Source organism: Antechinus flavipes, chromosome 3 (genome assembly GCF_016432865.1).
Source record: "Antechinus flavipes isolate AdamAnt ecotype Samford, QLD, Australia chromosome 3, AdamAnt_v2, whole genome shotgun sequence".
Taxonomy (NCBI): domain Eukaryota; kingdom Metazoa; phylum Chordata; class Mammalia; order Dasyuromorphia; family Dasyuridae; genus Antechinus; species Antechinus flavipes.
This window is the reverse complement of record NC_067400.1, coordinates 625977646-625996386: the sequence shown is the minus strand read 5'-3', so window position 1 is coordinate 625996386 and position 18741 is coordinate 625977646. Positions and strand designations below refer to the sequence as shown.

Sequence of the window (18741 nt, the reverse complement as noted above, 5' to 3'; positions counted from 1 at the left end):
ACAAAATTAAGGCAATAAGATGAAGTAAAAGGTCCTAATCCAAGAAAGCAAATTTGATTTCATAAATACTAATAAGACTCAGTAGGACCAAACCCATGCCTGGATAATAACTTTGGATGAGTAAACATTACTAGAAAAAACAATATAGTTTAGACTGAAAAGTCAATTAGGAAATAATCTGTTGGAGCTTGTTCTCTATCAAAGCAGAACAAGAGTAGTTACTAATTTCTGAGCTTCCTGAATATTAATTTCAATCTTCAACAGATAAACAGTTAAATAAATAACAGGGAATTCTGTAATTGGTTGGGATTTGATAATGGTGAGATTCATGGGAGGAAAAGTACTAATATATAAAATTAAAGAAAGCAAAGACGAACATAGTTTAACATTTATTCTAAAGAAGACAGTCATTAGCGGAAGGTTAGGAAGAAATACATGGAATAAAATTCTGTGGACAATTGGCCCCAAATAAATGGGAAGCTTCCAAGAATGAACTACAAGATGCAAAGGGAAACAATTCCAATAAGAAAGAAAAATGGGACTTGAAGACATCAATGTAGTTAGTGCACAGAGATCTAACCAAGCAACTCAGATATTTTAAAAAGACTATCTACAAGATATAAAAAGATGAATTAAAAAGCATGGTAAAATTTTCCAAGACTGGGGTAGGCCAAAAAAAAAAATTTTAAATGAGATTAGACCACTGAAAAGGGTAATTTTCTTAATCATACTGTAAAAAGAGAATACAAAGGTCAGGACTAATTGTTCCAGAGAAATGGGACAAAAGAGAGAGGGCAGAGTTGCTTAATTTTCTGCCAAAAAAAAAAAATTACCAGTGGAATTGAAAGAATTGGACAAAAATAATTATTAGGAAGTTAATACTTAAGATAAATGAACAGACAGTAAGAAAGCCCTTGAAGAATTCATAACAGGGCTCACTATCAGTGATATGCAAAAGAATAAAATGGGAAGAACTGCAGGAATGAATAAAAGCAAGTATTGCTCTACCAAAAAGATAAAGGAAACCTATTGGAAAATTAGCAAATATATAGAAAAGGAAAATGTGATCACAAAAAGCCAGTATAGCTTCATCAAAAATAGGTACTATCAAAATAACCTTATATTCTTTTTAAAAGTTTTATTAAACGGATGGATCAGTTTAACCTCCATTATACCAAATACTCTGATTAAGAATCTCATGCTATTCTTGTAGAAATAAAAACATGGGCTAAATGACAACAATTGTGCTAGATTTGAACTGATTGGATAACTAGCCTCAGAATCACAATTTTGAATCTGAAAATTAGAAAGAACCTCAGCAGCCATATAAGACTCATCCATACCCAAGTTTATACACCTGATACATGATGATCCATTAATTGTTTAAAGACCCACAGAAATGTGCTGTCTCTCAGGGTAATTCATGCCACTGTCAGACAAATCTGTTTATTATTTTTCCCCCAAATCAAGCCTCTTTACAATTTCTACCAAGTGTTCCTGTTTTTTCCTTTTGAACAGACCTTTAAATAACTGAACACAGCCATTAGGCATTCAAGTTCTCTCAAACTGAGATTAAAAGAACTCTAGTACCTTCGACCAATAATCTTATGACTTTGCGTCAATCTCCTTTACCACCCTTGTTGCTCTTCTCTGGCTATTTCCTTCCTTATTCTTGTCCTTCTTAAAATGTGGTGCCCTAAATTAAACATGGGACTCCAAGTAAGGTCTGATGAAGTCAGAGTATAAAACTATTGCCTTCTTGTTCCTGGAAGTTAAGCTTCTTAAGGCAGTCTCCAATTGCATTACTTTTTTGGCTGTCACATCACAATACTGACATTGAACTTGAAGTTCACTAAAACTTTCAGATCTTAAAGCTGCTATTATGTATTACCATTGCTGAACTTGTAAAGTTGATTTTTTCCTTACCCTAGAGGGTAAAAGAAGACATATTTCTACTGAATCAACCAATGAGCAGCCATTAAATTTTCAATGACCCCTTTGCGTAAGATAATCTAAAAAGTATCCCTGGGATAAGTGCTTGGTCTTATGCTATTCAACATTTATTCATTCAACAAATGGTTCTTAAAAGTTGATGCAGTGTTGGTGCTAGGGAAAAACTACAATTATAGTCCTCAGCCTTGATGAGTTTACACTATTTTTATCAATGACTTGGAGAAGGTATGGATGGCATCCATATCAAATTCACACATGACATCAATCTGGGAGGGACAACGAATACATTTGATGATTGGAGCTGCGTTTTAAAAGATTTTGATAGACTAGCACAACAGGCCGAATCTAACAAGAGGGAAATCAAATGTATGCATATGTATACAAATTTTATGCCCGGGAATGTATTCACATTTAAAAGATGATGGAAGATATATTTAAAATCAAGTGTGTAAGCAAGAGATCTGTAGATTTTAATGGTCTGCAAGCTCACAACAGGCCAACAGTTTGCTATGACAAGTAAAACAGTGAATGCTATTGTATACTACAAGACAGAGCTGCCATGAAAAAGGTCATAGTTCCAGTGAATTTTGGAGTGCTATGACTACATTTATAGCACTGTATGAGTTCTAAGCACCATGCTTCAAAAAAAATACACAAACAATATTTTACATTTACATTACACATATAACTATTGCCTTTCGGTTACCAGAACATCTCATTTTGCTGCTTATGCATGCTCGCCCCTGAGCTACTCCTTGTAGTACATTCTTTTTAAGGTTTGGGTTATATGGAATAGCTGCTGAGGCCATTTCCAATTCTGAAATTCTTTGTGGACTAAGCAGGAATTGCTTCTGAAGACAAGCCCATAAGTTGCATTCAGAGGTTCTCTCTGTGATATGAATTCTGAGGTCAGCAAGGTGTAATGGAAAGAAAACTGGATTCGGCTCAGATCTCAGTTCCAATCCTTGATCTGCTAATTGACTACCTGAGTGACAGCGAAGAGCTCAGTTTGCTTCCAGCCCGAATACCCTATCAGCTATAAAAATTAAAGAATTAGAATACATGATTTCAAAAATCACTTTCTGCTCCAAATCCTCTAATTCTATGATTAAACATTCAGTAATTGTTTTCACTTTGGGTGAAAACTCTTCCACATTCATTACACTGAAAGTTTCTATCTTTCATGAACTATCAGGATAAATAAAGAATGTCTTGTGACTGAAGTCTTTCAACATTCACTGTATTAAAAGGATTTTCTCCAGTATGAATTCTCTGGTGTACAGCAAGGTGTCCAGTCTTTCTGAAGGCCCTACCACATTCATTACATTTATAGGGTTTTTCTCCAGTATGAATTCTCTGATGTACAGTAAGATGTCCCTTCTGCCTGAAGGCTCTCCCACATTCATTACATTTATAGGATTTCTCTCCAGTATGAATTTTCTGATGTATTGTAAGGTAACTTCTCTGGCTGAAAGCTTTCCCACATTCATTACATTTATAAGATTTCTCTCCGGTATGAATTTTATGATGTTTATTAAGGCTTCCTCTCTGGCTGAAGGCTTTACCACATTCATTACATTTATAAGATTTCTCTCCAGTGTGAATTTTATAATGTTTATTAAGATTTCCTCTGTCAATGAAACCTTTTCCACATTCATCACATTTGAAGGATTTCTCTCCAGTATGAATTTTCTGATGTATATTAAAGCTGCCCCTCTGGCTGAAGGCTTTCCCACATTCATTACATTTATAGGATTTCTCTCCAGTATGCATTGTCTGATGTACAGTAAGATGTCCTTTCTGGCTGAAGGCTTTCCCACATACATTACATTTATAAGATTTCTCTCCAGTATGAATTTTTTGATGAATAGAAAGGTATCCTCTGTCTCTAAAAGCTTTTCCACATTCGTTACATTTATAGGATTTCTCTCCAGTATGATTTCTTTTATGTTTAGTAAGGTTTCCTTTTTGGCTGAAGGCTTTCCCACATTCAGTACACATATATGGTTTTAATCCAGTATGAATGCGTTGATGTACAGTAAGGCTTGAGTTGGAGTTGAAGGCTTTTTCACATTCATTACATTTATAGAGTTTCTTTCCAATAGGAATTTTCTGATGTCCACTAAGGTATCCGTTCTGTCTTAAGACATCAACATATTCATTACTATTCACCATAAGTCTTTTCTTTAATGAAATATAATTACACTGCTTTGGAGCAGAATCCTTGCTTTTACCCTTACTCTTCTGACAAAGGCGACCTGAAAGAAACACAACAGTGTCAAAATTTTTGGACTATAATGAAGGATTCTTTATAGCAAGTTATAAAGTAATTTTACAAATGAAAATCAATCTAGAATGAATAGAACAAAGACTGGCAACAGGAAACTAAGGCCTCATGTATATAATAAGAAACTTACCTGTTTGGTACTAAAGGGATTATTTCACAGTACTTAAAGCATCTAGTCTTTACAGAATTACTATAGTTAAGCTCTTGGGAAATGTCTACATTTTCAGAAAAGGAAAACAGGCTATTTTTGAAAATGACATTGTTGGTGGAATTGTGAATACATCCAACCATTCTGGAGAGCAATTTGGAACTATGCTCAAAACGTTATCAAACTGTGCATATCCTTTGATCCAGCAGTGTTACTACTGGGCTTATATCCCAAAAAGATCATAAAGAAGGGAAAGGGACCTGTATGTGTACGAATGTTTGTGGCAGCCCTCTATGTAGTGGCCAGAAACTGGAAACTGAGTAGATGCTCATTAATTGGAGAATGGCCGAATAAATTGTGGTATATGAATGTTATGGAATATTATTGTTCGGTAAGAAATGACCAACAGGATGATTTCAGAAAGGCCTGGAGAGACTTATATGAACTGATGCTGAGTGAAACGAGCAGGACCAGGAGATCATTATATACTTCAACAACAATACTATATGATGATCAATTCTGATGGACCTGGCCATCTTCAGCAATTGAGATGAACCAAATCAGCTCTAATGGAGCAGTAATGAACTGAACCAGCTACATCCAGTGAAAGAACTCTGGGAAATAACTAAGAACCATCACATTGAATTCCCAATCCCTATATTTTTGCCTGCCTGCATTTTGGATTTCCTTCACAGGCTAATTGTACAATATTTCAGAGTCCGATTCTTTTTGTACAGAAAAAAAAAAAAAACCAACCTTATTGTATATTTAATTTATACTTTAATATTTTTAACATCTACTGATCACCCTGTCATCTAGGGGAGGGGGTGGGGGGAAGGAGGGGAAAAATTGGAACAAAAGATTTGGCAATTGTCAATGCTGTAAAATTACCCATACATATAACTTGTAAATAAAAAGCTATTAAAAAAAAAAAAAGAAAGAAAGAAAATGACAGGTAGTTAAATTCTAACAGTGATCTCTTGACAAAAGACAAAAATAAAATTGAAACAAAACCTATGTTCAGCTGACTAATTTTGAGTCCTTAACAAAAGAAAGCAATGAAATCCAAAATTCAGGGGGGTAGGGGGGGAGAATTAATTAGTCATGCAAAGGTAACTTACTTTTTTATATCCATAAAATTTTGGGGGTGGTCAGTGAGATTGGTTTTGTAGTCAAAATACCTTAAGAGGTATGGGCTTGATAAGAGAAGAGCCAAAAAGACCTAAAGTTGCTTGAACAACCTTAACCAAAGAGGTTTTGAATAATAAATTTAGTGGCTAGGTTGATTTATGTTACTAAACTGCTTTTTAAAAAATATTCATTTTGGATATGATGAATTTAAGATGCCAATAGGATATAGAGTTTAAAATGTCTAATAGCCAGTTAATGATGCAGCCTTAGATCTCAGAAAGCAGACTAGGGTTAAATCTGGAAATAATTCACAAAGATGTTAATATCTTTATTAATATACTTATTATTAATATTAATTATAATATTATTATATGTTGTGTTGTATATGATATTATAATTAATATTAATAATAAATATACAGGAATTGAGAACACCAAATTAAACAACAGAGAAGGGAAAGAGAAAAGGGATCAGGACAGTACTTTGGGGGATAGAGGGATTGATATATTGGAAGGTTCAGCAAAATAGACTGAAGAATAGTCATGGAGATAAGGCATCTCCCCCATCTTTTCTGGACTTGAGTTATCTGTGGTATCTAAGGGCTTTCTTTTCATCCTAAGATTCTCCTGGAGAAGGTAACAACAAAACCCTGGAGGAATGAGTATCTAAAAGGAGAGGCTGATCAGTGTCAAATTTTACATTTTATATCTTTATAGTCTAAGGATGAATCAGTTATTCATTAATTATTTAAAAGGATTTTCTCTGCACCAGGCATTGGGCTAAGACCTGGGAATTCAAAGAGGCAAAAAACAGGCCTTAGGAGCTTCCAGTCTTATGGGGAGAAGACAAGCAGATAAATATGTAAGATTAAACTATATTCAGATTATACAGAAAATGACTGAAAGAGAGAAGACTGACTATGGAGGGATGATGGCAAGAGGAGGGGAAAGATAGTGAGGTGTCCAGGATGACTCATAAGTTTCAAGTCTCAAGAGTAATAGGAAAGGTAAGAAATGGAGGATTTAGGGGAAAAGATAATGAGTTCTGTTTTGGATATATTAAGTATAAGATGTCTACAAAGAGAAAAGCAAGATTAGAAGTAAGTAGAAAGGTTGAGGCTGGATAAGTAGATATGAGAATGATCAGTATAAAGATGGTAATTAGATCCTTGGGGCTAATGAGATCACTAAGTGAGGTAATATAGAGGAAGAAAAGAAGGCCCAGAGCAAAACCCTGAGGGACATCGGTGGTTAGAAAGTGTGATCTGGAGGAGGATGCAGCCAAGGAGACAGAGAAAGGGGATCAGATGGGTAGGAGAACCAGGAGAGAGTAAAACCTAGGGAGGAGACAGCCATCAACAATGTTAAAGAATGCAGAGAGTTTGGGGAAAATTAGTACTGAGAAAAGGCTATTGGTTTTGTTAACTAAGAAATCACTGGTAACCTAGAGCAGTTTGGCTAGATACTAACAGGATTTATATAGTGTCAGCAAGTAGTGTGGCAAGTACGTTACAAATACTCTCTCACTTGAGACTAACAATAACCCTGGGAGGGAGCCACTGTTATTATCCCCATTTTCCAGTTGAGGAAACTGAGGCAAAGGTGATTTGCTCTGGGTTACACAGTCAGTAGATGTCTGAGGCTGGATTTGAACTCAGGCCTTTCTGATTCCAGGCCTAGGGCTCTACGCCCTGTGCTACCTCGCTGCCACCAGCTGGGAATGCTTGGGAAGGGGTTGTAGAAGAAGGAGATGAATCAGGAGCCTTGTTAAGGAACTCGGACTTGGGGTCATGAGGATCCAAACTCTGCTCCCAAATGTAAAGGTAGAGAAACTGAGCAAGACAGAGAGTAGAGAGCAATGTAATAGTTTATTAAATGGAGAGATATACTGGGACCAAATGGATACAAGTGGTCCCAGGGGTGGAGGAGACTATCATCTCAAAGAATCCAGCCCTAAGTATCAGACAGCAAGCTTTTTTATAGGGTAACAAGAACAATGACATAATGGGGGAGGCACCTAGGATGACATAATGGGAGGTACTAGAGAGGCTCTTGATATTCTAATGATGTCTAACATAGATAAAGACCTTTATCCCATTAAACATTAAGAGGGAATAAGTATAGCCTAAAGTCTAAGATATAAGACTTATCCTACCAAACATTAAGAGGGAATGGTTATAACCTGAGGCAGATAGGACAATGGGGAAACTAGGTCCGGACATCAAAAGGGAACTGTGGCACAACACAAACTGCCCTGGGTAGAGAGCAGAAAGGGAAATTGTTTTTGTTCTACTATTCATGTTTGCTACAAGGATTTTTTGTTTTGTTTTGTTTTCCCAGTGGGAGAGAGCATGAGGACTGGAGAAAACAGATTTCTGTCACTTAAAAAGCCACTTTAAGAAAGCAAAAAGCTGAGGGGAGCTACAGATATGTAGAATGTGGCCTGCACCTTCAGAAGTGGTTAGCAGGAGCGGTTCTGGAGTCAGGAGGACTGGAGTTAAACTCTGACCTTAGACACTTACTAGCTGTGTGATACTGGGCAAGTCACTTAACCCTGATTGGCACGTCTTCCAAAAAATAAAAAAATTTAAAAAAAGAATGAGAGGAGATAACCATGATTAGTTTTGCTTAAGTGATAACTTTGTTAAAAGAGAGCTCTCAGCGTGGAGATAATATGAGCGTGTTTGTAATGTAAAAACAGAATATATCAATAAAAGTTAAAAAAAGAAAAAAGAAAATTGTAATGGGCTGAGGCTTGAGTTGATGCACCCTCAGCCCATTACAGAAAATGCTCTAGGTTGACGAACTACTCGGAAACCCCACGTGTGGATAGCTGTATAGTCTCTTAAAAAGAGAATTGGAAATGCTGAATGAACATGATAAGCCCTGAACAATTCTGTACTTAAAAGATCTGTGATTACACTGATTTTTATTTAAATTGCTTCTTTTACCAGCTAAAGAAATAACCCATGTCTAACTCGGAATTCAAGATTTAGTAAGACTAAAACTGTTATCCCCATGTTGTGGGTAAGCAGAGATGAGCCTTGCCTGGGTAGGCTGGTCCTCGGACAAGGGGCCTAGGAATTATCAGAGGCCGTGCCCTGCTATCGGCGTCTAGAATTCAGAACCCAATGAGGCAAAAGGGAGCTCGGCTGCAGCATGAGACGCCTCCAAAAATCTTACTGGAAAAGAAAAGTCCCGACAAACAACAAAGAGAGGAGCCTGGTACCTGTCTCTGATGAGTATTTTCATGACAGGGTGACTATTCTGCAACAGCCTTCTGTTCCCTGCCATAAGAGCCAAGCGCAGAGCAGGCGTTCGGATACTACTAGGACTGAGGAAAGCTCAGGAGTGGAGAGATACAATTCTGGGAAGGCTTAAACCCCGAGAGTTTGGGAAAGCCTCATTTACGAGGCTGACCTCTGGGTCAGACGGTCCAGAAAGTCTTGTTGGCGAAGGCCAGAGGGAAGGAGACAATGCATTCTACACATGGAGGCTAGAAGCTGAGAAATGCATGCCCAAAACCAGGTCAACGAAAGGCAGCACTGGCCAAAGCCCCCGAATCCTAAGGCTCCTGTTCTTTGTACCAGGACACGCAGCCAATGTCAAAAATGAATTCTGGACAAGAAAATAAGCAACTTTTAACCTCAAAGAATCTTCTTATTCATGATGTAGCCAAGTGTGATATTTCTGAGGGCAAAGTAATTGCTCTATTGGGAGGTGGGCATAGGCAAACTGGGTTCAAATCATGATTCTGCTACTTCAGAAATGCACACCCATGCCTCAATCACTTTCTCTCTCTCTTTCTGTCTCTCTCTCTCTCTCAATCTGTGTCTGTGTTTGTATCTGTCTCTCTCTCAGATCTTGAGCTGAAAAAGGCTTCAGAGGCCATCTAGACCAACATCTTTATTTCATAAAAGCATCAAGGTGTACCTCTAAGATCAAAGGTTTGAACTAGATGGTTTTTAGTCATTTCCAGACTTATCATTTAACTGAAAAGGAGGAAAAGAAAAAGATGAATGACTAAGGTAGCATTTACATGGCAAAGTCTCAGGTCATTTAGCCTTCATCTCCCTAGGAAATAGAACTCATTTCATCCAGTTTCTGCATCTCTTCCTCCGATTTCTCTGCTACAGCTTGCAGTCACTCTTACCTGTTGGTCTCTTTACTTACTCACCTGGAAAGGGCCTTCTTGGAACTTTCCTCCCAAGCATCCATTGTGCACCTCCTCTTTCTAACTTGGAGATCACTTTTGGCTTGGAAATTTGAAAGCCTGCTCGTGAGAAAAGAAATGGGAATCTTTGGGCATAAAGAATCATTTCAGAAGCCAATCCTAACCTCTTTACCTTCAGGGAGAGTCCAGAGGTGTTCAAAGCATTTCTGAAGGACTCTCTGAAATGGGTCACAAGGCCAAGGAGTTTGGCTCAGAAAGAAAATGGATTCACCTGAGCCCATCTATGACTGATATTGGACTCTGTGCTTTGAGAAAGGAGGGGGAGGAAATATCTGACCTAAGCAAACAGAGGGTGACGGTCAGGAGCAGGAAAATGATGCTACAGATTTCCATTGTACATGTGGGAACAGAAACACTTTGGATTTGGGATTAGGAATAATTCCTCCTTTAAATTATCCCTAGATATCCTATCATACCGAGAACAAAATCAGTAAATTTATTCTGATTCACTGGGTAAAAGCTGAGAGGCTTTTAGCAAGGCAAGGAGTTCTTTGTGGCCAGATCCTTAATAATAAACAGGGGAGAAATGTCCTTACCCAAGGAGACGAGGTTCTTATAGTTCTCAAGCATCACATCTCTGTAGAGGTCTCTCTGAGCAGAATCCAGGTGCTCCCATTCTGCCCTGGTGAAGTCCACAGCCACATCTTTGAAGGTCACTGATGGCTGAAACATCAAATACATTCCTGCTCACCCATTCTGTTGCATGGATCTTGACCATAGCACGAAGCCCCCAGATTATTTCGGGGAGGGGGCGGTGTCTCACAGCTTTTAGGATTTAGACAGGACAAGAAAGCAGATTGCTTTTTTATTCTGAACACAACCAATTTGGGAATTTATTTTGCTTGATTGGAAAACAAGGAACTTGTTTTTCTTTTTGAAGGGTGGATGGTGGAAGAGAATAGGACTCTGAATGGCAAGCCAAAGGGCAGAGAACAGAATAATGGAAGGCTCTCCGCATCACAATTCTGCGGTCAGACTCGTACAGAGAGAAGAAATCTGAAAGCAGGATGAGGAGAAGGGGCATGGTTGGTTAGGAGACTGATGCAACTGTCAGTAGGGTGACAATAGGGTCCGGCCCCAGGACAGGCCAGTGCCCAATAGTGACGTGTGCCTCCTTCGACCACCCTACTCCCCCATCTCATTAAGAGAAGAGCTTTATATTGCTAGTGTGTGGGCTTACAAAGCAGTCTATCTGGTGAGATGGGTGGCTTAAAGAATTACTACTCCACTTAACAAGGAGGCAACTGTCCCAGGAAGGAAGGTGACCAACCCAACACCACACAGTAGATGGCAGAAGCCAAGAACACCACCGCGTACTCATGCCATGCTACGCTCTTCCTTAACTCAGTACTGCCCACCACTCCCAGAAGCCAGCGGTACAGTGGACAGAGCAGCAGGCCCTGGAGTCAGGAAGACCCCCGGCTCAAATCCAGCTTCAGACACTTAGTAGCTGACCCTCGGTGTGTCATCTACCCTCTGACTCAGTATCCTCATCCGTAAAATGTAGGTAACAGCACGCGCCTTGATGGGTTGTGGTACCTAAATGAGCACAGTGCTGGGTACAAGAGTAGGTACTGTACAAATGCTATTTCCTTTTCCCCTTCTTCCCAGTCTCCCCACTTCATTTCTTCCCACTACTTCTTTTATCCATCTTACATTTAGAGATGACACTTCTCCTTTCTGAGACAAACTTCTACTAGCACAGATGATTCTAGTCTACCTTGTCTCTTCCAAGGAATTGCATTCTCCATCATCCCCCTGTCTCATTAATCTTCAATCTTTCTCAATCTGCTCTTTGCTTTTCCACTGCTACAAAGACACCCATTTCTCCTCCAATCTCTTTAGTTACTATCCAATACATCTCCTCTTGTGGCTAAACTCCTTGGGAAGGCTAAGGCAGTCTACGATAAAATGCCTCTACTTCTCTCTTAACTTTGTCTTAAAGTCTCATCATTTAATTGAAACTGCTCTTCAGAATGAACAATGAGCTTAACCACCAAATCCAAAGGCCTTTTAAAAAACCCTTCTAGGCTTCTTGGAAGGATTTGATGTCAATCATCCCACGATCTGGGAGCCCTCTTCTAGGTTTTTGGAACATGACTGTGAAGGAAATGTACCAAACCTATGGGCAATGACATCTCCTCAGAAATACAGGCTTGGGTAGCAAAGGAAAGGCAGCTGCAGTGTTGTGTAAATAGAATCCCAATTGGATTCCATCTCAAAGAGAGACTGCCATTTTTTTTTTGGACCACCTATTCTGATGAGATTTTTTTTTTTCCCAATGCTGTCTCTTTGTGCCCCATTTGGGGTTTATGTGGACATACTGGAGCATTGCCTTCTCCAGATTATATTTACAATGAGGAAATGGAGGTAAGCAGACTTAAGTGACTTGCTCAGGATCACACATCTAATGAGTGGATTGGATCTGAGCTCTGGAAGACGAGTCTTCCTGGCTTCAGGCCCAGCACTCTATCCATTGTGCCATCTAAGCTGCCCAAAATTATCCAAGTTAAGACATTTTCCTTCCAATCCTCCTCGTCCTCTAATAACCATCCCAAACTCAACCTCTAAAGCCACTATTATGTGTTCTGAGGAGTAACTTCCCATTACCTGATGTTACACTTTTTCCTTCTAGCTTTGACCTTCAGTCAAAGGGAGATGGAAGAATCGACTCAAGAATCCCTTGAAGCTTCTCGCTCATGGTTTTCCTACCTATTTGACCAGACCTCAGTCTCTGTTGTTGGATCTTCTTTTAGGCTACTAACATTTGGACAGATGGGCCAAAACTGGCTGAAGGTAACTGACAGCCTTCAAACCTGCTTATGAGTTTGGGATATGTGTCTCCCAAGCATGTAAAGACTCCCCTCAGGTGGAATAGGTCTTTGAGAACAATTTGTTTCAACCCATTTGAAGGCAGCTAAATAAAATACCGAGATCATTCTGATTTGTCTTGCCATTGGACTTGGATAACTCAGGAAGAGAAAATGAGGTTTACCACTCTGTGCAATGCTGCCTCGTTCAAATCCATTTCTTGAGTAAATCAAGACATCACCCTATGATATTACTGATCCTCTGAAAAACATGGACAAGGAGCAGTGAGGTGGTAAAGTGGATAAAGCACTGCCCCTGGAGTCAGGATCCTGAGCTCAAATTTAATCTCAGACACTTAACTAGTTGGTGTGATCCTGGACAAGTCTTGACCTTGATTGCTTTGCCCTCCCTCCCCCCCAAAAGAGAATGAAGGACAAACAACTAAGTTGTTGGTGTTCTCCAAGGCTCTGTCCTAGGATCTCTTAACTTTTTTCTCTACCATTTCACTTGGTGATTTCAACAGCTTCCATGGATTCTTTATTATCTCTATGTGGAAGATTGCTCTATCTAATTTATCCAGCCCTCACAGCACTTCTGACTTCGACTAGAATCTTCAACTGCATACTGGTCATTTTTGCTCTAATGTCCTACAGACATCTTAAACTCAACATATCGGAAAGAGAGCTCTTCTTTCTTCTTCAACTCCTTTCCCTTTCCTATTATTGTTATGGGTACAATTATCCTTCTAGGTACATAGGTCCCAAATCTAGATGTCATCATTGATGTCTCACTTTTTTTCTCTCATTCCCAAAAGTTCAGTCTGTGGACAAATCCTGTGGATTCTCATTTCATGATCTCCCTCAAAAGCATTCTTTTTTTTTTGCTCCGGGAAAAGTGCAGACCCTCATCACTTTATACCTGGACTGTTGCTATAACTTGTCGCTTGGTCTCCCTGCCACAAATCTCTATTCCAAATTCTCCTTCACTCAGCCATCAAATTAAATCTTCCTCAAGGGCAGGTCTGACCATCACACTCACTCCCGTAGTTCCAATCACCTCCAAAATCAAGAATAAAATTCCCTGTTGGTTCTTGAGTCCTTCATGACCTGGACACTTCCTACCTTTTTAAATCTTCCTACGCTTCATGTCCCTTCATGTGCTTTTTGATGCTTCCATACAGTTATGAGACCCTCCATCTCCTGACTTCAGGTGTTTTCATTAGCTGTGCTCCAAGCACTAAACCCTCATCTCTCCACTTCCTTCCAGTCTCAAGGCAAGATTCTTCTGCAAACAGCTTTTCTCAATCTCCCTTTATCTCATGGCCTACTCTCAGACTAGCCCCCAGTCTCCTGTCTAGATCTTATTAGAACACAGTGGTGGGGCATGTCACCTTTCCTGTGAAAGGGCCAGTTCCTAGAAGGCAGACTCGGTTTTTAAACTCTGGTCTTTGCTTTCTCAGCACTAAAAGGGGTGCTTGGGAAAAGCTATTAGCTGACTCTTCTTCATCCTTCAAGTCTCAACCAAACCGCCAACTTTCCCGTTCTCCTCCGGTACGAGCTCCTTCTTTCCCAGGTGATCCCAATAGATGACCTATGCGGTTCGCACGTCATCTCTTTTATTGGACCCCGAATTGCTACACAATATGGGCTTCCCCCCATTCTGATGCCCCTGGGCCTGCTAAAGAGGTCGTTAATACTTGACCTCTGACCTCTTTCCATTTTAATGTGACCCCGTATTTAGTGCACCTCCCCTACTCACCCTCGAGGCATGTGGAGCCCACCCCAAGGAAGGTGCCTCGGGACAGACATAACTGGTCCGGCCCTGCCCGGGTTTGTCCCGAAGCTTTGGGGGGGGTTGGGGAGAAAGGGGGAAAACTCCGGATCAGGGCCGGGAAAATCCTTTGCTTCAGTCCCCTGGGCCCGCACGGGGAAGGAGAGAAGGCTCGCCCCAATGGCAGCAAACCCAGCACCCGGTCTCCCACCCCGGGGTTTTCCGCTCGTCCTCCTCCCTGCCCTTAAGCCGAGGTTCCCAGGCTCTGGGACTGAGGGAGGTAGGCACGTCGGCGGGGGAGGGGCAAACGCGTGAGATCCAGGATGAATGCTCGGAGCGGGAGATGGATCCGAGTTAGCAGGAAGAAGGCCGCGCCACTCCCGTCCCCCGGCCCCCTCACCTGGCAGGCCGGGGCTGGTCGGGCCCCCTCGCCCTGGGCCTGGCGCCCCTCAGCCGCCCCCAGCCCCGCGAAACCCACGTCCCCCCACGTCCCCACGCGCTCCCCCCAGAGCTCCGAGGCCGGCCCCGCACAGGGCTGCACCGCCATCCCGAGCAGCAGGGCCCGAAAGGCTGCGGGGCCGGGTGACAGCGAGCCCGGAACCGCAGCTGCTGGGGGGACCGCCCGAGAAAACGCACTGAAGCTCGCGCAGCTTCCGGTCCGGAGGGAACACTTCCGATCGCTTCTGCTCCTTTCGGTCCTGTTATCCTTTCTATGGGGGAAAGTATTCGCGACCGGACCCCTACTCCTTCTGGGAAACGTAGTCGGGGGGCTAACAAAGCTCTGTGCGCATGCCCGGGATCTGCCCTGAGCCGGAGTCCGCTCCTCAAAGTTCTCAGCCCTTACTTTATAAATGCCCCAACCACTCACTGGATAACACATTTGTTACTCTAATGTCGAAATACAGACAATTCATGATAAGTACATAAATATATAATCTCATTGGTTCTTTTTATGTTTGAGTCAAATTTGCTAAATATTTTATGATCCACAAATATACCGTATTCAATATGTCAATCAATCAATATGTCAATATGCCATCTGGGGGAGGGGGTGAAGGGAGGGAGGGAAAAAGTCAGAACCGAAGTGAGTGCAAGGGATAATGTAAAAAAAATTACCCCGGCATGGGTTTTGTCAATAAAAAATTATTAAAAAAAAAAAAAAGAATTGTACAAAGAGGTAACACAGTAACAAATGAAAGGAGGGAATGTAAATTAAAGAATGACTTTGGGAATGTAAATTAAAGAGATATATTAAGTGTAATATATGGGTTCTGACTTAGAGGTCTCAATAAATCTTGCTGAGATAAGGATTATAAGGGAAAGAAATGGAAGCTGGAATTAGGGTAAGAACTGGGAACCTGACCCCATGATAAAAGATCCTGATGCTTGCCATAATGCTATGGGCTAGGGGCGGAGAGCTAGGGGAGAAGGGACTTCCTCCACTGGAGGTTCAGACTGGATGGGCATAAACCATCAAAGAACTTAATATGCTGTTAGGTGTTTAAATCATTGGAACAAGGATGTGAAGGTCAGGCTTTCATTGACCTGGAGAGCTCACTGAGGACTTACTTGTAGTGTAACTGAATCAGTTTGAGGTTTTGGATAGGGATTCTCCTTAATCCTTTTTAAGGTTGTTGAGATGAGTTTTGAATCCCTAGTGCTGCTTTAAATTCAAGTTTCCCTGTGAGGATCAGCCAAGGAAGGGGTGAAATTCTTAAAAATGATGAGCTTGCTGTTCTAAATTTATATTGTTCCATTATGACCCTCACTTTGCATTTAACATATCGGGAGCAATTAGATCACATTTTTAAGTGACAATTCACTTGACTGCTGTCAAGCTTCAACCATGGGCCCAAGCCTACATGGGCCCATTAGTAGGATGTAGAGGGCCAGTATTGAATAAGTCCAAGTTTAGGAAGAATCCAGTCTAAGTATTACTTGAGACTTGCTTTCTATAAGAGAGCTCAGTTCAAAGCATTGGCTCACCGTCTCCCATAACAACGAATGAAAGACATGCTCAAAATCAATTTAGGATAAGCTTGGTGAAAAATGCATGCAACGGGAACAAGGCATCAAGAACTACACTATTTATGACTCTGTTATAGGTACATTGTTACTATTTATGACTGTTATTATAGGTACATTGTTACTATTTATGACTGTTATAGGTACATTGTTACTATTTATGACTGTTATTATAGGTACATTGTTACTATTTATGACTGTTATAGGTACATTGTTACTATTTATGACTGTTATTATAGGTACATTGTTACTATTTATGACTGTTATTATAGGTACATTGTTACTATTTATGACTGTTATAGGTACATTGTTACTATTTATGACTGTTATAGGTACATTGTTACTATTTATGACTGTTATTATAGGTACATTGTTACTATTTATGACTGTTATAGGTACATTGTTACTATTTATGACTGTTATTATAGGTACATTGTTACTATTTATGACTGTTATAGGTACATTGTTACTATTTGTGACTCTGTTATTATAGGTACATTGTTACTATTTGTTACTGCTATTTACATCTCTGTTATTGTTACTCTTTAAAGTTAATGTCAATATTCAACATGTAAAGGACTCTTGCCATCTGGGGGAGGGGGGGAAGGGAGGGAGGGGAAAAGTAGGGACAGAAGTGAGTGCAAGGGATAATGCTGTAAAAAATTACCCAGCCATGGGTTCTGTCAATAAAAAGTTATAATAATAATAAAAAATAAAGTTAATGTCAAACTGAAATGTCAAAGTATGTATATACATTCACACTGGAATGTACACAGTGCCACCTGGAGACCTCTGGCGGTAATGCAACACTACCTCAATTCAAGTGTTAATGTAGCAAAAGTTTAGAGTATATCATCTCTGGCTCGCAGATCAATAAACAGACTACGATCACAGATTCCCCCTGGCTCGTGCATTTCCATTTCATATCCATTCTCATCCTATTCATTGGAGCTGGACTCCTATAATGAGATATGAGTAGAAGAGTACCCTCCTGGAAAATATGATTGTTCGTGCAAAATATACACTTTGGAAAGAACAAGGTGGGAATCCGTTACTTCATTGGTACTAATAATACTTAGTGATAATACCACTACCTGTAAGTTTTGCGGATGCTTCTTGAAACAGACGGTTGATAGAGATGATTGATCGTGAGTAAAATAATATCTGGAATCCGTCAGTGGGAGAATAAGGACCCCTCAAATCCACTCTCCCCCTAAAATTCACATCTCGCTCGGATAAGGGGCCAATGCATACTAACAGTGAAGTTCCTGTTATTCCAGGATCCATCATGGCACCTCAATTCCTCTGAGGGGTTTGGAAACATGTAATAGGGGAACTCACAGTATAACTGGATAAAACAGAGAGAAACTCTTCAATCAGTATTTTGTCAAGTACAAAAAGCAGTTTATCAATAAAAATAATTCCTCATCTAAGAAACCTACAACATTAGACAATGGAAAGATTTTTTAAAAACAAAACAAGAATTGTTTAAATACTAGAAAATTTGATGGATGGATTTAAAGATTTACCAGTGGAAAAACTTAGATGTGCTGAAGTGTTGAGGGGGGGAGGTATATTTCATGTATAGATGGTGGTCAGTGAGATCAAGGAAAACCCTGAGAGATACAATTTTGGGGTAATCATTACTCAACTTGTTAATTAGTATAGCTAGCAATCAATACATTAATGGTCAGTGGTTTCTCTCATTAATCAAAGGGAGATCTTGGAGTATTTTAAATATCTTCTGAAGGTGAACTCTTCTGACAAGTGAAGACTAACCCTGAGGCTAGAAGTCTTCAGCTCTGCCTGCTGAGACTTGACTTGATCCTGAGATTTAGCAGCCTGAAGGCATTTGAGCAGAAAAAGCCATCTCTAGAGAGATCTCTCTAGCTAGTTTTCTCTTTCATAAGCTGGATTTCTCTGAATTCTAACAGAGGAGTCAAGGACTGGGGGCTCTTCCTTCAGGCAAAGGCTTACCCAAGCTGGATTCTATTTATATTCTAAATAAAAATGAAGAATCCCCACTGGGAGTCTCTTCGGTCAATCATACCTTTCAGAGGCTGACTGATCTATTCAGGAGTTGGGTTTTTAACATAAATAGAAAGAAAAGATTTGATTAAAATGAACAATTAGTGATTAATATAATAATATAATATTATTTTATCTCACCAGTCTAGTTCTCTTACCTTAAAAATATTTTATATATCTAAATTAGGCTTTTTCTTAGGAAATTACCTATTGGAGAATGGTGGGAAGTTTACAGAATTACTAAAATCAACACAAAATCTCTTATTTATAAAACTCTAACACTCAAGCTCCCCTCCTACATCTCTCTTCCCTTTTTTAAGGCTTATTAAGGTTCACAAATTTAGATTTTAGGATC

General features: G+C 40.0%; 2 protein-coding genes across 2 annotated transcripts in view; one reads left to right on the top strand and one right to left on the bottom strand.

Annotated features, from left to right (window-relative positions):
- LOC127556638 (zinc finger protein 713-like) overlaps positions 1–9467 on the top strand; it is a 53388-nt gene extending 43921 nt beyond the window's left edge. Inside the window, exon 4 of the mRNA XM_051989906.1 lies at positions 7859–9467. Coding sequence (XP_051845866.1) covers positions 7859–7917 — 59 coding nt within the window. The 3' untranslated portion in view covers positions 7918–9467. The remainder of the gene's footprint in view (positions 1–7858) is intronic.
- LOC127556635 (zinc finger protein OZF-like) lies at positions 999–16448 on the bottom strand. The gene is made up of 3 exons (XM_051989901.1): positions 10289–16448; positions 9696–9791; positions 999–4211 (listed from the first exon to the last, which is right to left on the bottom strand). Exons 1-3 carry the CDS (start codon positions 10431–10433, stop codon positions 3145–3147), a joined length of 1308 nt encoding a protein of 435 aa, XP_051845861.1. The 5' UTR covers positions 10434–16448; the 3' UTR covers positions 999–3144.
- Positions 16449–18741: the final 2293 nt, after the last annotated feature.